Source organism: Salminus brasiliensis, chromosome 8 (assembly GCF_030463535.1).
Source record: "Salminus brasiliensis chromosome 8, fSalBra1.hap2, whole genome shotgun sequence".
Taxonomy (NCBI): domain Eukaryota; kingdom Metazoa; phylum Chordata; class Actinopteri; order Characiformes; family Bryconidae; genus Salminus; species Salminus brasiliensis.
The window spans coordinates 20015461-20042381 of NC_132885.1; the positions used below are offsets into that span (position 1 = coordinate 20015461).

The window sequence follows — 26921 nt, forward strand, 5'->3', positions numbered from 1 at the left end:
AATACAAAGAGGGTCTACTTTAGTAGACTACATTAGATACTATAGCGCCACATAAAATAAAATATAATATAAAATATAATATAATATATAATGAAACAACGCGAGGATACGGGGAATAAATCTGGTGATTCGTTGGAGCGGCACCGTCGAGCACAAAGAGCATTTTCGAGTCTAAGAATAAGAATAAGGACAGTGAATAAGGTCGCAGTCTGGAGTAAAATGTGGGTTCTCGTGCAGTGCTGCAGTGCTGGTGTGGCGCAGTTTTTGCAGTGCCCCCTGCAGTGACCACACGTTAGAGACTCTAGATCCCCCCGAGCTGTCTCAGAGCCTCCAGGCTGCACACACTCAAACTTGCGCTCACACTCAGCCACCTTGCTGCGGCTTTACAGAGCCGGACTGAAGCCTTCAGGCTGGAGTTCACACTCATCACAAACCCCTCTCCTTATCTCCTTATCACACAACCAGCACCTTATCAAGTCAGTCAGTATGAATCTGTGCCTGTAATACTGCGAACTAACAAAATCAGCTAACCTTCCATCCACTTTTACAGTAAGACCTGAATTTGTCCTTCTGACGTGAATGATGTATGAAAAATTTTCATCATTATCATTTTTACATTATGAAGCGTTATGAGCTGGTCAGGCATGGGGAAGATGTCAGTACTATAATTAGACATAGACATAATGCCTGAATGTCTGATGTATTTATCTATGGCAGTAGGAGTAAAACACTTTGATTAATGAGACTAGAAAACTCTGACCAGCTTTAAAAAACACAATTTTATTAATATGTCTAATAAAAAATGTAGACTATTTTCTTAACTGTAAATCACATTAAAATGGGAAAAGGTGGGAGGGCAGCATGGGCTTACTACCGACTCCACTGAGATACTTCGTTAAGCCCTAAAGACCCATTTAACATCTCCCATTATACTGTAGGTATGTATACATGTAGGCTGTGTATCAGAGAGAGAAAGTGGGACTCAGGTACTCCTACCCAGCAGCAAGATGCCCCCAATTCACCACACTGCACTACATCATTATCCAGAGGAAAAACAGACAGACAAATAAATCATTCTGCCAGACTGGAAGGTAATTGCTCAGGAAGATTTACATGCCTAGTTGCCTAATCCTCACATGTTTCCTGGAACCTACAAACTATCTGCTTTTTCCTGGCTGAGACACTTTATTTATGGAAACTATTTCAATTAGCAGTTCAAGAAAATTATGGAACACATGGGCGACTTATAATAATGTTTACTTAAATAACTTTTAAATATATGCTTCCTTTAGTTCATTTCAACACAAAGTGTGCACAGTGCTGATTTAGGATAGGGTTAAGCAACTAGATGTGGCTCTTCTCGCCCCAGAAGCGGAAAAAAAAAATGTACCACTGCAAGAAGGCTTAATTCCTGACTTAAAGCCATGTAGATCGTGAAATCCATTACCACTGTTGATATTTAATGCAGATGAATTGCTACTGAGATTTACTAGTTGCTTGTATGATTTTGTTACGCTGGAAGAAGCTCTACATTTAAAAGGTAGGCAAAGGTATGCATGTTTAGAACTGGGTTGTGGTTTCCAGTCACTTTTTTTCCCCAAGTTTTTAAGATTGTAGGCCAACAAATTATTCAGATTTCACACAAGGTTTCAGTGGCAGGGCAAACAAAACAGGAACAATGCAATGTTTATTGTGTAATGTTTTCCAGTAACAGCTATGTTATATTTAACCCGTGTTTGATTTTTAGGCCCAAGCTTTATAATCAGCAGCAAAAAACACACAAAAAGACCAGTTGTCCCATTTTGATCTGCTAATCTATCTAAAATGGCAGATGAGGTGCAAAAAGGTGAAGACGCTCCACAGAAGTTAGTCAATATGTCCATCTGGAAAAGAGAATCAATGTCCAGTTTGACGTTTATTTGATCTGATAGGAAGGAGGTGGGAGAAAATGTGGGAGAAGATGAACCACACAGCATAAAAAAAGACTAACAAGAGCTCTGTCATTTCCTTGCTTTGGATTTCTTTTGTGTGTTATATATGTTATGAGGTGTGCAGTGCTATTCATAAACAAATTTACAAAAGAGGTTTTATAGGTTCAAGAATCATTTACACCTGAAATGATATAAAAAAATATAAATAAAAACACAATGATCAAGAAATCAGTGGTGTCTCAGTGTGCCTCCAGCCCCGCTGTGGTGTATGTCCACCTGTAACACAGGCTGTTTAGATATATTACTCCCCCCGGCTGTCAGGAGAAGCCCACTCGTTTCCTGACCTCTGTCATCACCGGGGCGGCCAGGCTGCGGGCCTTCGCTCCTCCCTCGGCCAGCACGCTCTCCAGGTGGCCCCGTTCAGCTCTCAGTCTTTGAATCTCTAGCCGGATGGGCTCCAGTCTCTGCACCACAGCTTCTGCCACTAAGCTCTTGTATCTGCCAGTGTCCAGCCCTTTGGCTAGCTTGACCACGTCCTCCACAGTCAGGCCAGACATTGCAGCATGCAAGGAGACCAGATTTGCCACACCTGGCCGGCCCTCAGGGTCAAAGGTGACCTCAGAGGTGAAGTCCGTCACTGCTCGCCGGATCTTAAAGACTATGTCGTCAGGGGTGTCGGTGAGGAAGATGGTGGCCAAGTTCTGGGGGTCCGACTTGGACATCTTTGAGGAGGGGTCTCTTAAAGACTTAACCTTTCGTGTGGAACCTGAGGGGGAAAGAGTTCCCATTGAAATCCCATCAAAAATTCTATGAAAAGACCTTTTCACTGAAAGGCCACAGTCTTAGATATAAAGTTCAGTAATGATTTTTTCATTATTTAACACAGGCATTCTTCATTAACAAACATGGTTCATTTAAATAGCAAGCTGCTGAAATTGAAGAGTTAAACTTATTTAGGCCTTTCTATAGGTCTGGTTTTTCCAGAACCTTACTAAATTTTCAAAAACTTGTGTGTATGTACATGCCAGAACTATTATTTAATGTAGTTACATGGTCCAATTATCAACTTGCATGAATACCTACAGTTAACTATAATTCCCTTGTGCAAATAAACAAAAGTTACAGGTTAACAAATCAATACTAGGGATGCACTGATATGGTAACTGTGGGCTAATGCAAATATCCAATATTTTTTAACATATAGATCTGTTGATGCTGATACATGAACATTTATTAAAAAAAAAAAAAGCATATTTACTACCAATACAAACAAAATACATATATAACACTATACAACCCATATCTTACCATTGTGCAGCGCTAATAAACAGCAAATTCCTATGAATGATTAGAAGTTGAATAGAAGGGATATTCATAATAATTAGTACTTTAAAGTATTAGTATTTCATGACATTCCCACAGCATTCCCAAGTTACAATTCAACCGAACATCGCTATACTCTTACATACACAATCATTCCTGAACCGAATGTTACATAGCACCGGGAAACGCAGTCGAGGGTTCATCTGGACATAAAATGGATCTCTCGGGGGAAACAAATGGTTTGTGTTACTCACTTCCTCATCCTCGTGGTACCAAAACAGAGATGAGGAATGATTTGCAGTACTTTGATGCAGCTTCAGATAGGCTGGTTAATAATTAGCATCTCTTGGTTCTGGCACTGATACATAGGTCCAGTTCAGGGGTCCAGCGAGGGATTTTATATCAAGTAAACAGAACGAAGGCCAATGTTCCAGAGTAAGCCCCTATATCATTCCACCCCCCCGTAACAATTCTCCCTGTCCTCATCTCATCCTCTCTGATGTCAGCTTGTGAAACCCCCCGATCTATTATCACTCTATTATTCAGACAGAAGAGGAAGGGAACACTCCTTTAATCAAAGCACCATTGCATGCATGATTGGTTTCATATTGTGCTCTTATGACGGCGATAATTACAGAGCTTGAAAGGGTGTAGCTCAAAGAAGAGCCTGTCCTACTGCTGGTCCAACATGGCGGCCATGTGTGTGTATCTGATTGCGCGAGTGGAAGGGTATACCACCGTCCTGGGTGCAACTGAGCGAGTGTGTGAATGTGCGGCGGGGTGTGTGTGTGTGTGTGTGTGTACACAGATGAAACACATGCTGTTCAAGTCACTGTGGGACACACTGAGCAGGCTCTTAATAGCGCTGACTGTGCGCGTTCATGTTTACCAGAAAGACAGAGCCATTTGTTATAACTGTCTTTTCTCCCGTCTTTAAGCAGTGAACGCATTCTTATGAGGAAAACAGGTTAGTGTATAACCCTCTGGCTAAAACCCTGACAATCCCCCACTTACTGAGCAAGGCGCGCGGCTCGGGAAACAACTCTCCGTATTTGTTGTTGAAGATCCGGGCTAAGTCCTGGGCCAGCTCCAAATGCTGGATCTGGTCCTCCCCTACTGGTACGTGTGTGGATCTACACAGAACAATAATAATCAATATCAGGTGAGAATCCACAGACTTATTTACACAGTATGCAGTGAAAGGGACCAGTCTCACTTGTAGAGCAGTATGTCTGCAGCCTGCAAAACAGGGTAGGTGTACAGACCCACACTTCCTTCATTCTTCTGCTTACTCTTCATCTAAAATAGGATTGATTAGCAGAGAGCAAGAATTAATAGCAATTTATGGGAAAAGGCAGAACCGTGGAAAAAGCATACTGTCGCTCTAATGCCTTGTATCTCCATTTGTGTCATTTTTTTAAAAACTTTTTTATATATTGTCATATACTGTCTAGCAGTTGTTCTTCATGCTGTTGCAACATTTAATGATAAATGGACCAATAGAAATGCTCCTAAATGACTTCTACACTGACAGGTGTTTTTTTTTTTTTTTTTTTTTTTTTAAGTATCCCATAAAGTTGCCATTTGGAGATACAAGGTTTTCCAAAGATCTCCCTGAAGAAGGCCAGTATTTACACGTACCATTCTGCACCCTATTTATTTAATCTATCCCTTATTAAAATAAATCAGGTGGTGGAGGTGAACAAATCTCAAATCCATACAATGGCTGGAGTTTACAGAGAAATCAGCAACCAAACCTGTATTTTTCTAAACATGTCAATACTGGCAACAATACAAAGACTACTGTTCACTGTGCTAATTTATTTGTATTTATTGTAATGTTATATAGTGTTTTACAGTTAAATCACACTGCCAATATGAATAAGTTATAAGTCATGTAGACTGTGTATACTGCTAAAAAAGACAATAATAATGTAAAAAAAAAAGTCATTCAAATACCACAGATTTCACAGTTTAGCTTAGCAGCTGAAGCCAAAAGTGGTCATTAAGAAAAGTGTCTTACTTCTCCTGCTGGACATTCCTGATCTTTTGGCTTAAGCTACCTGGCTAACTGCTTTGTGAAATGTCCCCCCCTGGTCAGAGCTGTGTATTGGCATCTCTGTACAACATTCTCTCTCGCCGTTCTTCATGGCGAGTGTGCAGGAAGGAGTCCTCTCGCATTAACACGTGCAGGCCGCATTCAAAGGCCATTTTCCGCCACGTTTCACATGCACTCAGCTGTTGAGTAAACAGCGAGGTGTTTTCCCTGCAGCAACGGGAGGCTGCTGGCTGAGCGCTTCTCCACACACTCACTCTCGCACACATACTATAAAACTGTTCTGCGCTTTGGATAAATCACAGTCATTATCACACCCTCCATCCCTGCCAGGTGCAGAGACATACATGGTGAACAATACTGCAGCACTCCTGACCAGGATAAATACTGAGCGAGTCCCAAACATCAGCGCTCACACTGGACTGTCCCTGAGCCTCATCCAGCCTTTTCATTTGTTTTCTAGTGCAATGAGTCATGTGAGCTTTTTATTTGTATTTTTTGGACACAATAATAATTGTAATAAATGGTTTTGGGTGAGAGGGATGCTTTATTGCAAGAAGCTCATATTGTTTGTGTTTTGTGCTTCCATCTGTTACCTTCCACTGAGGTAGGTGTCGTAGTCGGGGCATGCTGGTCAGGCAGCCGAGGATCCAGGACAGCTCAGCGTGTTCTGAAACCTGCACAAAAGGGAATTAGACAGACAGGCTTTTATATATTTTTCAGTGTATAGTGTTTATAGATACTTTTAACAAGAGGTTAAATGATATATATATATATATATATATATATATATATATATATATATATATATAGAGAGAGAGAGAGAGAGAGAGCGAGAGCAGCCATAACTTAACACACACAAATGCCCTACCTATCTTTTCTTGCATTTCACATTAAAATGTACACTTCTGATTTCCAACTTCTATTTCTATACATTCTGTATAGATTATATATTTTCCTATATACTGTTTCTTTTTAATATACCTGTATATTCTTGTTTTCATATGATCTGGAAAGTCGTCAGAGCATTTTACTGCTAGTTGTATCGTGTTGATTTAATAATAATAAAAAATATATTGTAAATAATTGCACACTCAATACATTGCATATACAGTATATCCCACTATTGTAACATCAACACTCATGTACACAGGTTGCAGATGTTTAAACAACCTCTGGGTGCAAACATTTTTCACTACGTGCTTTTAAGAATAATTTGGGGGGAATTTTGGGGGGTGTTATTTAGGCAAAATGTCCTCAAATAACAACAAGAGGCACACTTTGATGAACATCGAATTTGCGAGGGTATATATTTAAATGTTCTGAAAACTCAAATTAAATACAAAGAAATTTTGTTTCACAAATTGCTTAGTACGTGGTTGTTTTTATAAGGGGGGGGGGGGATTTCCAGCGCATGAATATGCAAGTCTTACAAACAACATGGACACCTATAGCAGAACCTATTACAGAAAGGGACATCATTACCAAGATCTAGAAATTGAACAGAAAGTGCTATGTGGGTCTCTCTGTTAATCAGCCATGTTGGCAACTTGAATGAAGTTCATATGTTGGCCAAAAACACTTAAAACAATGTTTTTTGTATAAGAAACTGTATTCTGGTGAAGGAAGTGGCCGCACTGCATGGCCTCTATTTTGCCCAGCTGCTTTTAATAGTCCTAAACATCTTAAAAAGTATGTTGTGTCCCACAAAAACAAAACGGATTCCATTACTATAATATTGTCATATTGCTCATCTCTAATTTTAACAGTATGTAAAATCAACTTTTAGTACTGGTACGTTCACCTCACATGTTCTCCATTATATATCTGGAGTAGGTCATTTAGGCCTGGCAGTATGTCTCCCTTTTTAACAGTTTATCAACAAATGAACTGAAAACCCAAACAGTGTGTTATGTAAAATATGTTATATACACACATTAATGTCTTCTTATTTTTTATTCAAACTGATGGTTAAGACATTAATATGTAATCATACATGCAAACACACAGCTTCTATAAGAACCCGCAGGAACCCTGCCTCATTGTGGCTGGAAGAAGAACAGCAACCCCCTCCCTTCACACACAGTCCCACACACCTCCCAACAGGTGTCCACAGCAGCACAGCAAGGGTCTCTCTCTCCATCCTGTCTAATAACATTAATGCCATTAAATACGACCATCCTCTGGGGCTTCAGCATGGCCAATTAAAGAGGCCTTTGCCTCACACCAAAACCATGCAGGAGAAAGAGAGAGAGAGACAGAGAGAGACAGAGAGAGGGAGAGAGAGAGAGAGCTCATGCAGGGCTTCGGGCACTCTGCACTCTGCCAAAAACTCCAGTTGCAGAGAGAAGCAGAGAAGGCGAAAAATCCTTCTGCTTCAGAGAATTAAAGTTTATGGCCGCTGGCGACGTGGCTGCCATCTCCCTCGCTCACAAAAGGATTCTGAAGAGCCTGACGTAAACCCAAGCAGGAATGAACATAAAAAAGCAATTTTATGCCAGAGCGCGAAGAGAGATATTAGTTACAGCCAGCTAATCTATGTGGGAAGGTGCGATAGACGATAAAATGACGACGGGGGAGAACTGAGGAGAAAGCAATACGACTAGAGACGCATTCAAACATGCGGGTTAAAACCCTCTTTCTTCATACACAGGACTGAGCGCTTACGTCATCCAAAGTAAAGGAGGAGTGACTAAAACTGCACAGTGCAAAATATAAATACTGAGGATTCTTCAGCCGTGTCAACTATTCGAAAGAGATGAAGAGTCGGGGTTCTATTTGCTTGGATTTACGCACTGCTTTCTATCATGTGAAACCGCCAGAAATATTCACATAAATCTCCCTCTCTGGTGTGTGGATATTATTCCGGTAAAAGGGGTGTAACCTCAATATATCCCCAACACACACACACATGTATACATACACGAACATGAAGCCCCTCACTTAAGATCCGACTGATTTCAGCTTGTCACCATTTTTTCAATGAAGTCAAGTGTTTTCTTTGGGCGGCAGTTTTATTTTTACATGTGGAACAGTCTTGAACTCGTGTGTTCAATGGGAGGTCTCCAGCCCTGCCAAGATATGTGGCATTAAGTTAAACTGGAATAAAAACAGAGGTGTGCGAGAGTGTGTGCGCAATAGAGCTCCAAGCAGACAGCACAAAAGCTCTACTCATCTACGACTCACTTACGCTATCTTACCCTCTCTCTCTCTCTCAGGCTCTTTCTCTGCCTAATAGAGACATACACACAGCATCTCATTACAGTTGTGCTTAAAAAGAGGCTCCATTTAAAACCGTTCGGAACTCCAAATTGAGCTGCTGAACTGCCGCATACAGTCAGTCTATTATTATCCGTCCCTTCACTTTATGTGGTATTCTTTGAAGTCACTGATGGAAATGAATCTGAGTGTTTTCACTGACCAGAGAATTTGTAGAGCTCACACTGGAGATAGAGATCAGTTCAGTAAAATAAGCATTTGAAGCCAACCTCCGTTAAATAAACATTTGGTGATGGCAGTGATTCTAGCTGACTCTTGATTGTTGAGCATGATAAATCAACCTCAGACCATTTTTAGAGTCAATGCTTAAAAAGCCTTCTGAGCCAGCTGTTCGTTCCTTGCAGACGCAAATAAATTTAATCATTTAAAAATTCTTCAGCTAATATAAGCTGATATCTGCAGACAATGTTTTGGTGTTTTGCTGTGATTCTTTGAAAGTATGCTTTATGTTCATTTAGCAAAAATATTCAATGCATTTACATACCGTCACTGTTGTCAACTGGAGAAGGAAAAAAACCTTCTGAACTTTCAATGGAAGCCAATGCCAAAAAATCCTAGTAAATTTGAAGCATTTGTACTGGTCCACTCATCACAAAATTTTGAGACAATGTAAAGAGCAATTGCCAGATTCAAATAATGTCAAAAAGTGAAAAACGGTAAAAATGGAGATACAAGGATTTTGTGAGACTGTACACACGTTGTCTTATGCAAAGGTATGGGCACCTCAAATGTCAAATGACACATACTGTTGATTTTGTAAGTAAAATTAAGCAAATAAATCCTCTAGAAGAATCAAACCTAGAAACTGTTCTGCAGATGTTTTGTCCGAATGCAATGTAATGTGCCATTTTTCCCATTCTGTAAAAACTTTTTTTGAAGCATGTTAAAAATAGTGAACCTCTTAAAAATTGTAACGCATGACCACAGGTGCCCAAACTATTGCATATGATTGTACTCTGCCCTACTCTGAAAATTATTTGACTGGTGGTTTAAACACCACAAAGGCTAGAGTGCTAATGAGTGCTGACATGGTAACAATAAATGAAATGTAGATGATTCCTAAAGCATTTTTTTTAAATCACACATATCATCACATATAACGACATATGATATAGAGTAACTACTAAATAATCCTAGTTAGTTTGTTAAGTCATTAGTACTGTTAGTATGTTAAGTAAGGTGTCTCCAGTCCCCAGTGTGTATTCTGTATGCAAGTACGCTTCTTTTGAAATGTAATAAGGCAGATCAACCCTTGCAAGACTGACCACAGACTGCTGGAAGAGGATGGAGCGTGTAGGGTCGATGCCACAGGCCAGTAGACTGGCTGCCATGTCCAGGATGTTTTCTCTGAGCAGCTGGGGGTCCTGGGGCTGGGTGATGGAATGCAGGTCTACGATGCTGTAGAGAACCGAGCTGTACTCATTCTGCATGGACACCCAGCTCTCCAGAGCACCCAAATAATTCCCCAGGTGAGGCACGCCGGTAGGCTGTATACCAGAGAACACTCGCACCCGAAAGGGGTCCTACAAAAAAAGAGGGGGGGGGGGGGGGTTAGTTATGCACCAATAACACTTATGAAACTGCAAACAGTGTATGTCTGGATACACATTTTTCATTGCCATATATTATTTAAGATTTATCTCAAATTCTGTCAAAAAAAAAACAAAAAACATTCAGATCTCCAATAGTTACTACAAATAGAATTTGATAGAGGAATTTGCTGCAGTCATAATATCATGACAGTCATTCATTGATAATTATGCCGTTTCTTATACAGTACAAAACAGAGATTGATGAACATGTATAGTCATTTTTAATATATTGTGCATTACATTTTAGATTTTGGTGTATTCTATTTTATTATTTTGGAATATTTCAAAATGAACTCAACTTATGAAGAGTCATTAATAGAATGGTGTAAATAATAATTTAGTATAGGACTAACCATTTATTGTTTTTCCAACTCAAAGGTTTTGTTATTGTTTAGTTAAATGCACTTTAATTTTATTTGACCTTCCTCAATAACTTAAATATCTCCATTTACTCTATTTAATTAAATTGACTTGATTACTATATTTCTAATATAAAGAACACTGACTGGAAAATTAAAATGTTTTTTTCAACATTTGAAACAAGTTGATTATTATTATGTTGTGCAATTTTGGAGTGATGGAAAGTGCAATGGAAGGTGCTCCATGCAATAGGTTTAAGAATCTCAAGGGAGGTTGAGTGCTTACATAACTTATCAAGGTCTCAGACTTTAATTAGCTTGCTTGAGCAGGAGATGAAAATCCACACAATCTGAGGTAAGAGACAAGCTACAGGTATCACCACTGCCCTCGCAGTCCCCCAACCTAAACACCATTGAAAATCTGTAAATAGACCTCAGAAGATCCGTTCATGCAAGACATCTCAATAATCTCACAGAACTAGAAGCCTTTAGCAATGAAGAATCCCCCAAATGAGAACTGAAAGTCTCTTAGCTGCTACAAGTGTTTACAAGCTGTGATACCTGCCAAAGGGGGTGTTACTACATACTGACAATGCAGGGCGCCCAAACATTTCTTCAGGAACGTTTCCTTTTTTGTTTTTTGGACTGTAAAAACATGAAATAAAATGTAATCTTGCCTAAAATATTAAAGAAAAGTGCCCTCTTTATGTATTTTGGAAAATCAGGTCATCCTTTACTCTTAGGTGCCCATTACACTGTTGCCGGTTCACCAGTTGTCCTTTCTTGGATCCACTATCCACTGCAGATCAAAAAAGACCTCAGAAGTCCTCTGAAGTCTTGGAGACAGTATGTCCCAGTCATCTAGCAATCACGATTTGCCTCTTGTTAAAGTGGCTCAGATTCTTATGCTTGACATTTTTCCTGCTTTTAAACACATCACCTTCAAGAACTAACTGTTCACTTACTGCCTAATATATCAACCACTTGATCTACAGATGCCACTGTAGATGAAGATAAGCAGTGTTTTTTTACTTCACCCGTCAGTGGTGCTAATGATATGGCTGATTGGTGTGAATACCATGACAGGGTAAATGTACAGCCAAACAACAGCAAAGCAAGAGGGATTGAGAATACTCCTGAAGGACTGAGAAAAGGGAGATAAATATGACAGAAGAAGAAGGACGGTGGAGACAAGAAGAGTGCCGAGAGTGCAGGAAGTAAGGGAAATACAGGGGAAGTGAGTGAGAAGGCACCTGCAGTTACTCTGGCTAATAGTGAAGAGGCGAGGGAGGAAAGGGGAGGTCTGCACAAAGTTTTATGGCTGTTATCAAAACGATAAATCTAAAGCATGTCTCACACTTCGGTGTATCCCGCAGGGTGAAGGAGCGCTAAAGCGGAACCACTCCCCAGCCAATGAAAACACTCCATACTACGCTGCCAGCCAATGAGAGAGTTTTAAGAGCTACACAGTCCAGGGCTTACAGTCACAGTAGCCGACCTGCCCAAAGCAATGAAAGGGAGAAATCGGCAGCACAAACATTGTAAACTCGTAACTCGTATCAGAGAATTAGGAGAACTAAAACAAAAGGCTCATTTTAAAGCTCATGCACTGGAAAAGGAGTTAACTGTTTTTTTCCTTGTTCAGAGAAGGAGAGAAACCGCTCCTCACTCCCAGATCCCTGGGCAAATATTGTGTTACCAGTGAGGCTGGCTGCACTGAGCGTTGGCAGTGGTTACTGAGGGAGTGCCAGGCTCAAACGCAGCGGCTCAAACCGAGCTGCCTGTGGCAATCGGCCCATACTTCAGCACAGAGAGAGGTGAGGGGTGCACAGGGACAGGGAAAGGGCACACAGGCAACTGGAACATTAGGTCCAACTACAGTGCATTCATTTCAAATGGATAGGCATACTTAGTACTAACAAAGGTCATTTATTGCTTGTTCTGAAATTAAGGATATTTAAAAATAAATAAAAAATAAAAATGACAAGAGCATTAGTGAGGTCACCACCCAAACCTCATCCCACAACTCCTCAGCTCATGCCCAAAATACTGGATGGGGCACAATCATTCTAGCACCCGCCTATAGGTTCATGTTTACCTGCTCCAGAGAGTTCTATTCTATTGGTAGTACTTCTGTACCAGGAGTAAACAAGCTGTGTGTGTGCATTTGCACATCTGTATCAGTAATGGTGCAACTCAATGCATGAATGCATTCATTAGAAGTGGAGTCCACAAACATTTGGACATGTAGTGTATACCTGAAAAATAATGTCATCAGCCCCCAATTCCCATTTTAACACTGTTGTCCAGTGTTGAAAAACAAGGTGCGACAAAAGGCTCTCTGGGCAATGCCACAAAAGAACCACTGTTGGTTCCTCTACACACCATTTTCATTTATGAGATGTGCGAGTGTGAAGAACCTTTATGTTAAAAAAGAACTTAAACCAAGTTTTCCACACTTGCACAACTCCAGAAATGTATATTTGGCTTTGGTGGGTATACAGTAATTCAGCCTCTCCAGAGGTGGGTACACGGTATATACCTGCATATACGCACCACTACACTACTGCCCTTATCCCATGGATAGCTGATCGGCCAAAGCATGTTTTCTATGCCAGGTTTTTTGCTTTTGTTTAGTAATGCCTTCAAGCTAAGAGGCTAATTTGAAGCTTAAAGTGGCCAGTTTAGCTTCATACAAATTCTAAATTCTGTTCCTAAATCATTCATTTGTCTCAAACCAAACTGAGTTGGACAAAAGTACAGACACAGTTCTACATCAACATTATTTCTAGCAATGCCACATACTTTTGTTTGTTTTTATAGATATCAGTATGTCACACATTGACAAAAAAAAACAACCAAACAATCCAATACAAACAAGGCCAGTGTTTGATCATTCAGATCATTTTATATGACGCTCATCTGGTAGCCAAGCTTTTATGGTGCCATGTGGTCCTAGTTCCAAACTAAAGAAGTAAACCTAAGGCAACATTTCTTGGCTAAGCTACTACTTTTTTGACTGAGAGGAAAATTGTGTAAATCTGCCTGATTTGGTTGATTTAAATTCATGAATTCATGCATCTATCCATGATGCCACAGTCCTGAACGTTTACGCTAAAGTCCTCTTTTATTAACATATACCTTTTTACACTCGTGGGACAGTGAGATCATATCTAATCATTAGCACGTAACAACTACATGATTCTGCATTAAATGATAAGTTGTTAGGCCTGTTCTAAGAGCAAGATTACTGTCTGATCTGAGATTTCTCTGGCTCAAGGCTAGTCTGCATCTCTCAGCATACATCAACTAAGGCAGAGTTATTAACGGCCTGGCCTGTAGGAAGGAACAGGGTATTTATGCTATGACTGAGTGAGTAATGATTGCGCAGTGGCCCGGATGCAGAGGGCCTCCCAGAGGTGTCAGCGGTGATTTTAGGGCACACAGTCTGAGTCTGGCTCATGTGTGTTCTCACCTCGCTCTGACACACCAAACGCATGTTCCCCTTTCCCCTTCAGGCAGCCATTAGCCTCTCAGACATGCTAATGGTGTCATTCGAGACAATCACACATTAGCTGGAACAACGCAAACCTCAACTACCAAAGGAATAATCAAACTCGTCACACCTCGCATCTACCCACACCAAGGAATGTCTGAGGGTAAAAATTTTAGTGGTTCATTTTTAAAAGCTGGGTGGTGTTGTAGGCTACTCCTAAATGTTGCTCCTATATAGAGCTGTGTCACTCATGATTTAGATCAATGACCTGTCTGAGGACATGGGAGAAACTGCCAGGTGTTAAGCACACAGGGAGCAGGTCAGCTGCAAATGGAAAGTCACATTCCTTCAGAAAAAAAACCATCAACCTGTACATAAGCTATACTGTATAGACAAAAGTATCAGGACACATGCTTATTCATCATTCCTTCCAAAATTAAGTGTATTTATTTAACTGTGGAATAACTATCTACTGTCCAGGAAAGGCGTACTACAAGACTGTGGAGCATTGCTGTGAGAATTGGATTTGCATTCAGCAAATCAATGATCACCACCCCACCTCTTCCCCAACTCCAAACTCATGCCAAAGGTATTGGATGGAGCACAATCATTCCAGAGAACAGTTCCACTGCTCCACAGCTCAATTCTGGGGGTTTTATACCCCTCTAGCCCATACCTGGCAGACATGGTGATAACAGGTTCACATTTATCTGTTCCAGATAGTCCTATTGTACTGGCAGTACTTCTATTCGAGGACTACCAAGCTGCATGAGTGCATATGCACATCTGTGTCAGCAATAGGTGCAACTGCCCGACCTTGTGACTTTCTTCTTCTCTGCCTGTTCCTGACGACACGCAGCAGGAGCGGTAAGTTTGGGTGTTCTCTCCTCATATTTTACACTGACAGCCACAGAACCACTGTACTATGGAGCGGCCAAGGTGACGAAAGATCTCTTCATCCATGTCTACCATATGGTGTGTACATTAGTCTATACAATGTGTGTGTGCGCGCATGTGTGACACTAACGCTAACAGCTCTGAAGGTTATATACACTTTAAATACATGTTTTCACATTCATATACGCTTTCTTGGGATATTTAGCCTGTGCATGTAATACAAGCTGAATGTACGTTCATTTATGGCAGAGACCCCACAGTAGCCAGTATTCTGCAACAAGTTTGTTTGTGGTCAATTATCCCTCTCTAATTCTAGAGATTAAAGAGAGGGTCCATCTTCAAGTACAGTATTGCGCTTTTTACATTTGGCATTGCCACAAAGCAACTTTACAGAAACCTAGTAATATGACAATGAGTCCGAAAAACATAAAAAAACAATAACAAAAAAACCTTCAGAGCTGAAGGAAGAAACTACGGAAGGAATCAAGACACTTACAAGTTAAACATTATTAATCCATTTGGTGGTAGTTCAGTGACTCAGGTGTGCTAAGAGAGTCATAATATAATATAATCATAGTAGTGATGGTAAGAATAATGAAAGTAATGATGATGGTTAATGGTGTTCATAATAATAGTAACAAGGAGTAAACATCGATGTAAACCTTAGCCTAGTCAGTAGTGGAAAATTGGCAATTTTTTTTTGTTCACATTTTTGGTTACACCATTTTCCATTGGCTGCAATACAACCCAATGATCTAACAGTGCCTCCGTCATGTTTGACAGATGACTGGATACTTAGATCATAAACCTTTACGTTTATTTTGCTTTCACTTGCTCAAAGCATCTTGTTCCAGAACTGTTAAAAATCCTTGAGGAACCTTTACTGATTCTTTCATTTGAAACTATGGTGGAACCTTAAAGGAACCTTTTTCTTCTGAAATCTATTTTATGAAGGTTCCTAAAAGCACCTAAAGAGGTTCCTTCACAGTTTAAGAACCTAAAGTTCCTCAAGAAATGTACACTTTTAACAGCGTAGCACAGTCTAATCTGGCCCTTCAGTGTTATCAGTGGTTTACATCTTGAAGGCAACTCTCTATATTTAAATTCATGAAGATGTATCTTGATTGTAGTCTTTGACAATGATGAGCCTGTAAAAAAACTATATTGGTCAGGAAGCAAATAAGCCTCTCAGGAATTTTTACGGTTAACCAGAGACCATTATGAGATCTTTAGCTATCTAACAACACCTTGGTCTGGGCTGCTCTGTAAACGCTTACAAACAAATAAACATGCTCTAAAAAAACATAAAAGAAATGAAGATTCGTGCAAAAAGAAATAGGTCATAAGACTGTAAACAACCTAAATAATACAATTGGATTGAAGACATTTTCGTAATGCCACCCCCACCCCCCCCTCAAAAATGTGTCCAAAGTACAGAAGTGGGTAAAGAAATTGCGGCAGAGCATAAACAATGTAACTACTTTTCATGAAAGCTATTTAAAACCGCAGAGAGACAGTCAGGGTCTGACTTTCCGGACAGCCTGGAGTGGACTTCAGCATTCCGGTTTAGACAGCAAGCCAATTTCAACACTTCCCCACGCCACCTTCCACGCCTGTCCACCTCTGCAGGGGTTCCTCAGAGAGAGGGGGCGAGGGAGGGAGCAAAAGAGTATCTGAACGGCACCACTGATGCAGCCGCTACAATCCATCTGTGCCCCAGCAAGGCTCAAACACACAGAACCCACTGTTAGCAAGTCAGTCGGTGCAGCTCCACGCACCCTATTAAAACAGACATCACGCTGAACAGCAGAAACACGGGCCTCTGGCCTGCCACTCCTTCACCCCGTCTCACTCTCTGAGCCCGTTAGACCAGGCTACCAGCAGGGCCCTGCTTTAGTGAGGTATTGAGCAGGAAATCGTGTTTAGTGTACCTACCCCTGCTCTTGAAAGGGGTGATACGGTGGGGATTGTGTGTTTTCTCTGCATTAAAATACACTCAGCTTGAAGCAAAGTGCGAATGACCTAAAATAAAAACAGAGAGGGTAGAATGAAAGAGAACCGACTTGGAGAGGGGGAGGGGGGTGCAAAGAAAGCATGAGCGACAAGACCGAAAAAGCGGCGGCCGAGCGAGGGAGAGCAGAGGTATTTCAGGGAAGGAGGGGGCTGCGCTGTGAAGGTACTGTGGGGAAAGGGAGCGGGAGTTGGAGACGGAGCGTTTGATTAAATCTGTGGTTGACGTTTCGGACAGGTGAGATTGATGAGGTTCCTCTACGCTTCACACTGTGCAGAGAGTGAAGGCAGAGGAACAGAAACGCGCAGTGTGGAGAGCCAGGTCTGGGGGCCCTCTCACACCGTGGGGTCCCCGGCCTGATTAATGGTGCTGGAGTCCCTTCAAAAACAGCGCTCCCAGCACAACAGGACGGCCAGCCCTCCAAAAATAACCAGGCCGGGGCAGGCACACCAGTACGCACCGCTGCTCCACAAGCCCACAGGGCCAAAGCCCTAAAGTAAGGCTTGATCTGCTTAGCACTACTGACTACTGACTCACTATACCATCCTCCTAGCACTGGACACATTACAATAATGGTCACTTTACAATACATTTGCAAATTTAAATATTGTACCACCATCCAAATACTTATGGACCTGACTGGAAAAGTATCTGTATATACATATTCTGCTCTCATAACTAAAGTAACTGTCTCTACTGTCCAGGGAATGCATTCTACTAAATTTCTGAACACTGTTGTGAGGATTTGATTGCATTTGATTGTGCAACAAGAGCATTGAATGGTCACCACTCCACCTTATCATCAACTCCCCAGCTGATCCCAAAAAGTATCAGATGAAACACCCTTATTGCAGAGAACACAGTTCCACTGCTCACAGCTCAATTTTGGGGGAGCTTTATACCCCTCTAGCCCACCCCTGGCATTAGGCCTCGTGCCAATAGGTTCATGGTTCAGAGAGTCCTACACTATTGGCATTACTTCCCTACAGAGAATCGACATGCTATGTGCTTCCACATCTGTGTCAGCAATGAGTGCAACCTAAAGTTTATGCAACACTGCACTTAATCAAATCCAATTAACTAACTAATTAGTCTCACTTATTAATGATGCATGCTGTTAACCAGTGTTCTTTATTATTTTTTTTGCTACTGGATTCACTTTTACACCGCTGCCATAAATACAAAGCATGCTTCGAGCTCCATCTTATGGACAGCTACAACCTTGAGAGATACAGAACATCGGCATGAAAGAATCTGACAATGTGGACTGACAATGTAGAGTTATTTACATGGATATTACTTAGGTTAAGTAGCATTAGTCAGTTCTGTCGAGAGGTCTTATGCAGCTCCACCAAAGTCACACAGTGCAGTAGCAGTGTTCCTGTGGTGGCAATGACACCATTCTCTCTATTATTATTAAGTCAGTGTACCATCAACATTATTGTAAAGCTGCTATCTGAAAGCAGAAATGCTACATAAATGTTCCTTTAAATACCAATGATAACCATGATATACTCAGAAAAGCAAACTGTGACCTACAGGCCCGCCTTCAACTACTGTACTACTGTCAGACATTTTCACACAGAAGACCTGTAAACATTATACATAATGTAATCACTTAATATTTCCAGCCATGTCAGTCGGCTTTTCTTTTGAACTCTGACGGGAAAAGGCTGAGGCGCTAGCCTACTAATAACACATTAACCACATAAAACTCACAACGAAGCAGAAATAACCTGCACACACCTCATAAATTTATCAATATATAATTATGGTAACACTCAGGCCCAGCTCAGGCCAAAATTCACTCTCTTTCTCACTCCTTCTCCCTCTTCCCCACAGCTCAGCCCCTTACTCCCTCTAATTTTCTCCAGCACAAGCAGTAACTGTTGACTTAAGTCCAGCCCAAAAGTGCGATACCAGATAGCCCACTTCAATTTAATTAAAAACGTCAGATTTTCTGAAAGCAAAAAGCCTACATGGAGGATGACGCAAGACCTGACCAAGACTCCACAGGAGCTCAGAGCCAAAGAACTGTGACCAAATGATCAAAAAATAATGAGCCCTCTGAAAAGTCCTGGGATGTTTTGAAGGCAACGGCTTCATTCGTTCTTTGGTGTGATGAACACTGAGCGAGAGCGACTCGAAGTGCTTAACTGACATCTAAAAACAAATCGTGTAATGAATTAATATAATAAGACCTGGCGCATGTACACCTCCCTTCCTCTTGTTACCTCTCCTGTGTGGTGCTGGGAGTTGGGTTAATGGCTTTAGCCGACACGAGAGCGAGCACATTTGGAGCTCATGGAGAATTAAGAGCTGCTTCCTCTTTGTGAAGGCACAGAGCGGGGATGACTGATATCAGCCATTAAGACCACAGGCGATTAAGGGCCGGATAGGGAACATCGTGTTTTATCACACAGCCTGAGCCCTCGGAGGCCCACTGCCATACAATACAACACACGCGCTTGAGACCACGGTTAGTCAAGTGTTCCAACAAATTAAATGACTTTTAATTTTTCAATTTTCATATTTCCCAGTTTTTCAGTCTTTATATCAGTAAATACTACAAAAAAGGATGAAAAGTATGTAAACCTTTTGGAATTACCTGGATTTCTGCACCAGGTACTTGCCAAATAAATCTAACATACATTATATGGATGAAAGTATTGGGACACCTACAGGAGCTTTTATAACATCCCATTCTAAATCCATAGGCATTAATGAGGTCCTCCCTTTGCAGCTCTAAAGTTATTGAGTCAGCACAGCCTCGGTCACTTTATGCACTACGCGCCTGAGCACTCGGAGACCCCGCTCTGTAACTTTAGGTGGTCTGACACTTCGTGACTGTGTTGCTGTGGCTTTTAAATGCTTCCACTTTCTAATATTACCACTCACAGCAGATGGCGGAATATCTGTGAGAGAAGACATTTTACCAACTGACTTTTGCCAACTTGCTGCAGCGGTGGCTCCTGTTAAAGCACCATGCTGGAATTCAGTGAGCTCTATAGAACCACCCATTCTTTCACTAATGTGTGTAAAGGCACACTGCATGGCTAGGTGCTTGATTTTATACATCTGTGGCCATGGGACTGAATAAAACACCTGAATTCAATAATGAAGAGGTGGGTTCCAAAACTTTTGTCCATGTAGTGTATTTAAATTCTACTTAAGCTAAGTCTAGGCCATCACTCTTAACTGTTAAATTTGAAGCGTTGTCTTGACATAATTAAAACAAAACAAAAGAAAAAATCAAACATTCATACATTTTTTAGCTAAGACGGTAAAAAGAGCCCAGATTGAATAATCAACTGTACTTAAGCTGCTCGGTTACACTGTAAAACTGTGGATTTAATTTTCTACACCGTTATTGACCTTAAAACCAGGAGTAAGTCATGACAGAGTGAGAGAAGAGAATCTGTGTCCGTGTTGTAAATGCTGCACGCTCGCTGAAGCCAAAACAAAGCCGGTGTGTTAATTCCACATTCCTCTCACAAATAAGGTTTATTTACATCAGAGATTTGATTATGCAAAATTTCCAGTTTCGCACGCTCGCATACAAGGAGCACATTGCTCACCTCAACTTAAGCACAGCGTGGCTAAAATGCCTTTTCATAACTCGCCCTGCCAAAACTACCCTCAATGTTTTGACGCACATCACACCTCCAGGCATTGTGAATGTTCACGTTTGTGTTCAGCCGCTCACATTTGGAGAAAATTAAAACAAATGAAAACCAACACCTCATTCCTAATGTTGTTGCTGGTAATGAAGGGGTGCCGAGATGGTTTTGAGGTTTTACTATTACTTGCCACTAGATCCGCGTAGCCTTCGCCCCTGCCGTCACGGCACACACCTCTCCACCATCCCTGGTGACACGCTGCCTATAGCTAACAAAACACAGACGGGCTGGCGGTCAGTGCACATTCCATCTCGCCAAGCATGAGGCAGCCATCAGCTAAACTCAGCTCGTCAATCACACACACACACACAGGGACAGGACAGAGCTGCAGAGGTGGACTTTAAAATGCTCCATATCCACATGTGGGTCAGCAATTAGGGTCACTGTTGTACTTAGTCACAGTTGCGATTGTTACAGGTATCTGGGGGGCTGTAGGGCTAATTAACAGTTTATTAACATACCCAGGGCGCCCTGCGCATGGGCGAGTGGGACCATTTTAGAGAGAGTGAAATTAGGAGCAATGTTACTGGATTCTGCTGACAACACATTTTTAAGCAAGCTATCCACACAACACACAACTGTTAATAATGAGATTTAGATCAGAACAGGGTAGAAGGCAGAGATCACTGAGGTAGAGCAGGCTAGGCTGATTCACTGCACACATTCACAAATATGCCCTTAACTTTTAATGTTAGTTTTTTGACCTTAATTAAATTAAATTACCTCACGTGTGAAGGGCAGCTCCGAATAGAATCAAATAGAAATGGTGATACATTTATTTGGACAGTGATTACATACTTTTATACTCTATATTAGGGATGGGAGTCTTTAGGCAGCATACAATTGGATCTGATTAGAATTCAGAGGGCTGCGATACGACAATAAAACAATTATCATCTTTTTCTCTCTGTGTTACTCTACTTGGTACCTTTAAAGCAAACTACTTTTAATGATTCATAATGAATTTACTTACAATATCTGTTAATAACACAAGTGGAACCAATGTGGCAAGTCAACTGGAAGGTTTTGGAAGGGGCTGTGGTGGGAAAAAAACGTAGCAACATCGCTTACCCCACCTAAAAGCCTTGACACAGTGGTGCTCAATGGTCCTCTGCTAGGCAGCAATTACAACCAGGCACTTTTAGTTGCTTCCAACTTAAGCGAGCAAGTGATGCTTCCAGCCAACTTGGAAAGGGTGAAGCAAATTACGAACTCGCACAGAGTGGTCTAGCTGACTAAGGAGTTGCCACTATGACCTACCACTATGCCAAAGGATTGCTGGTTTTAAATCTCGGGTCATACTCTCTCTCTACCTCTCTCTACCTCTCTCTACCTCTCTCTACCTCTCTCTACCTCTCTCTACCTCAGAGTGATGCTGGCTGGCATGGGCATCTACTAGCCGATGCCTCACAGCCATTGGTTGCTCTGAGGGTTCGGAAAGAGTGTCAGTCAGCATTACATGGCGTGTTCCGCACACCCTGTTCCAGCTGTTGCCTTCTGTCAACATTAGACTATTGAATTTTACATTAAGAAAATGTATGTTTGACATTTGTATATGCATTCAGAATCCTCAGCATCTATAGATGTATTTAATTTACTGTATCTTTTGTATTATTGTATTTGTTTAATAACAGATAAGACAACAAGACAACTGTTTTCACCATTTGTGTTGGACACTAATTTGGCCTCCCCCTTTTAACCCATCTGTGCAGTGAATACACACATACACACTAGTGATCAGGTAGGTCCAAGGACACAGCATGGTATTGAACCCACAACTCTGTCATCAATAGCTCAGTGCTCTAACCGCTGAGCCACCACTGCCCCAGTGGAGAATGCTTTAGGAAAACAAAACATGATGATCACTGTGTCATCCCTAATAATGTCCATAAGCTATTATATATCTAGGTGCACAGTGTGGTCAACGGCCAACAATTAGTGGCAGCTATGGTGGCAGGAATGAATAAGGTTACACTTTCAATCAGGTACTAGAGATTTATCAACAAGGTGTGCATTGACAAATAAACAATCACATCAGGCAACTGCAGGCTACTACAGATGCCAAAAGCACAGAGTACAAGGAAAGAGACTTGAGGTGGATTAGTGTTGGTTAAATGATGAGAGTCAAATTCCTTAAGAAACTTTAACATTTTAAGCCAGAAATCACACAATCCCAACAACGGAAGTCTATCTACATGAGTGCTTCTCTTCTCTAAACTGGAGAGCTGATTTCATTATCTTCATCAACAGTCCATAACAACTGCTGCCACAAAACCCAGTCTAGTTTCAAGCGGACTGCACGTTCATGGACAAACACACAAGAGATTTTCAGTGTAAAAGTTGTTATAGGCTAATGCCAGATTTTCCAAGACATGGTACTGTCCATGGTACAGCGCACTGCTTACAAATACACAGACACTGAGAAGAAATAGTAAGACTGTCTGTTGTTTGACAAAACCAAAGTTCCAAAGTTTACTGTCCTCATGTGATGAAAGAAGTATTCTTTACAGATTAACACACACATAGACATAGTGCCTGTGACCGCAGCTCAGGGCAGACCCGCATAGAGCAGAGCTACCCAAAGCATAACCCACAGGGACGCTTGATTTGGCCCACCAGAAAGTTTCCTTAACCCCACCCTCCTCACGAAATGGGAGAACAAACAGATCATTGCTGTTAAAAAAAAAAAAAGCTAGACTTTACAGAAGAAGCAGGAAAAAAATTACTTATTTTATTATAAGCTAATGTAGAGATCTCATTCCAAGTAAAAAGTTCTGGTATGGTCCATTCATCATAAAATCTTCATACAAAAATAAAGATACATGTTTGTTTTGGACAGCAACAAAACAATTTCCAAAACACTTTTTTTTTTACATAAAACGTAAGGGGTTAAAGTTAGAGCAATTTATTCCAAGTAATTGGAATCACAATGTAAAGGACATCTGGAACCGTGAAGAAAAGCTAGCTGCCAACACAACCTGCACCCTTCACAGGACGAGTGATGAGTAAGTAGCTACACTGTACTGCTAAAGCTCCTCTGTTCTGCCTTCACATCCTCCTCAGTTTCCCTGTTTTTCTGTCGCCATATGAGAGCAAGTATATTATACAGTACTGCAGCAAAACGCAGAGCAGAGTATGAGCATTATGTGAGCACTGTTTCCACTGTAAGAGGCATCCGTAGCATATACATAGCTATATTTTTCCAGTGTTGATGGGAGTAAACCATTAAAAGAGGTTTCTAACTCAGCTGCTGTTGCTAAATGACTAAAATGCAACCAGAATAAAATGCGATTAACAGCGTTTTTATTGAAGATCCAACTCGAAATATCTGATTTCATCGAAAATGATTTCAAATAATAACAACAAAAATCCGACACGACTTGAAGAAGCATTAGTCCTCAGTGAAGGTGAAGCTCCAGAGTCTGCGGCTCTCTTTAAACATCTTAAACTCGAATGACAACCAAACAACAAACCCTGTCAGAGGAACATTAACCTGTACCTTCGTTTCGGGCGGTTTCTCGGTGCAGAAGAGTCTTTTATGCGGAGAGCTTTTCTGAATGAAGCGGTAAAGACACCTCACGTTACTCCGCACGGAGAGCGCCATGTTGAAATCACGCGCAATAACATCTACGGTGGCCCATGAGGTCCAGACCGTTTCCACCACAAAACAAAAGATTCAAAACGTCTGAAACCAGCTTATGTTCAAAATCAAACACACACACAATGTTGTTATATATGATATTTTTAAATTTATTTTACAAATAAAAAATATTTATTTACATTTTTATATGTAAAATAAATAAATATATATTTATATAAAATACATATCTGCTTTTCAGTGAACAGGTCTACCACACCTCGGCCTGCTGTGAAGACTACTATTCCTGCATTTCTAACATTCAAACACTTTAATGTACAAAAAAAAACAATGACAAAACAAACACATAATTCCGATTAAATCACATGAATTTGGCTGGGATTGACTGAAAGGTGTTGGGCTTGGACTTAGCCCTCCTCAGCTGCTTCACGGTCCATCAGCCAACTGTTCGCTCAGGCCTATTGGATTATCCACTGGCCTGGATTGTCTTACACATGTTTTAAGGGCTGCAGAGTTCAGGCCCTGCTTTACCCCCGTCACCCACATCTGCTGGTAATTTCTCCCACCTTTTGCATCTGGTTGTATTTGCACAAATATCATTCCATATCTCCTGCGGCAGTCCGCACTGTATTTCATGAAACTTTGAGTGAGAATTCTTTAACATCTGTGTGTAAATATACTAGTGGACCTGCTTGTGTGCGTGTGTGCATGTGTGAGAGCGTGTGTGTGCTGTATAGACCCTTTCACCCCCTCTCACCCGGTCCTACAGCCTCTGGGCTCTGTTTCCTGGCCACCCAGTAGAGATTCCTCACTTTGCACCTCCATCACAAGATTCTTTTTTTTTTTTTTATCAAAGTGAGTCTGCTATTTTTCTTTCCTTCATCTGTCCTTTCCTTTTCCCTGTCCAGGAAAGGTGGTTTTATTCCAGCCTCTCCTCATATTCCCCATGCCTCTGTCCTTAACCTGCTATTACAGTCCATGGTGCCTGGAAGAGGCTGTTTCTGGGCAGTGGTAAAAGCTGAAATGATTGTGTGTGTGTGTGTGTGTGTGTGTGTGTGTGTGAGGAGGTGGGGGTTGCAGGGTGGGAAATTCATAGGGAAAACCTATGTGTGTCATCTGGCTATGATAGATTTAAGGGAAAATATGTGGCTAATCTTTGTGTGTGTGTGTGTGTGTGTAAGTTCTAAGTTCTGGAATGTTTAGTCCATGTTTGTGTGAGTGTATGTATGTATGTATATATGTGTGTGTGTGTGTGTGTGTGTGTGTGTGTGTGTGTATGGTCCACATAATTTGGGTCCTTCCACAAACCATCTTTAAATTGTTGAATGAATACACATGCATTCTTATGATTATAATGTCAATAAATAAGAAAGATTAGATGTGAATATTGTGTAGTTGTTCTTTAAAGGGTACATATTTATATTTCTCTTGGATTAATTTTTTTTCCCGTTAGGTCCACTTGTAGCCATTTGTGTGGTTCATGATTCATTTTTTCATGCCCATTTTCAAACTTTGCTTTATCAATTCTAATTAAACAGGCTGTTTTTTCACTGCACCTTTAAGACGTATATATATATTTGCTGTCCCAAACAAAAACACATATCTCTAAAATGGTAACTTAACAGGATTAATGAATTCCATTCATTATGAAATTTGTGCTGTGTTTGACTTTTTGTCATACTGTAAATCTGGCAGTTCTTTATACTGTATCAGAGTTCCATGATGAATGGACCAATAGAAATGCTCCAAAATGACACGGAATACAATTATTTTACATTGACTTCCAGTGAAACTTTTCTCCTGTAATGTTGCCATTTTGGAGATACATGTTTTTTTCTGACAGTGACGATATACTGTGTTTAAATAAGAAACTGTACTTTAACTTTAAACACATGTTCACCTGTGTGGCGAATCAGTAGTCAGCTATTGAAAACATCTCTGCACCCACTCCAACTGCATGCAGAAAAGTGAAACTCTGTCCGTCTACCAAGCGAACGTCTTTCATCGCCCTCCATGGTAACTAATTGTTCATCTCCTCATCACAGATCTATCTGCACGGCCACCCTTGTGGTTCTCTCAGCTCTTCTGAAAGCACCCACAAGGTCTCCCTCTTATCCCTCGCCGGAGTGTATTGAGATCAGGGCCTATTGACCGCTCCTCCTGTGCTGAGGAGAGAATGGGCTGGCTGGTGGTGACCGACAGTCCACCTGTGATAATAGAGGCAGGCAGGGGGCCCGGGGAGCGCTGGGGCCGGGACTGGGCCTCAGCCTGCATCAACGACTCCCTGATCCGCCCCTATCCTGACACTGACAGACAGGCCGTCCCCTCTGACACCACGGCCCGCCAAGCCCACGGGGCGCCTGCCACCCAAGTGGATGGATGGATGAATGGATGGGAAGACGGATGGATCGACCGCTTAGATGGATGGATAGTTCCATCTAATTGAAAATTTTGAGGAGTGAGAGCCTAAAGAAATTTCCACAGATTGAATTTTTTTTTGCTCTTATTTCAGTGTGAAATTCTGTTAAGGAAAATAAACACTTGAAGAAAAGTATTTTGTGTAAAGCAATGTTTGCTTCTCGGAGGACAGTCTGGTTTTCATTAAGGCCGTGCCATGTCTGCTAGCCTGAAGCCCAGAGCCAGAAACCTAATGAGCACACAGGCTCTGGCCTATGGGTGGCCTATAATGGAGTTAGCTC

General features: G+C 41.2%; 1 protein-coding gene across 1 annotated transcript; it reads right to left on the minus strand.

Annotated features, from left to right (window-relative positions):
* Positions 1-1902: 1902 nt before the first annotated feature.
* wars2 (tryptophanyl tRNA synthetase 2, mitochondrial) lies at positions 1903-24265 on the minus strand. The gene is given in 7 exon segments (XM_072685158.1): positions 1903-2697; positions 4269-4387; positions 4471-4553; positions 5907-5987; positions 9855-10112; positions 24124-24237; positions 24239-24265. Coding segments are annotated over 7 exon segments (1131 nt in total). The 3' UTR covers positions 1903-2248.
* Positions 24266-26921: the final 2656 nt, after the last annotated feature.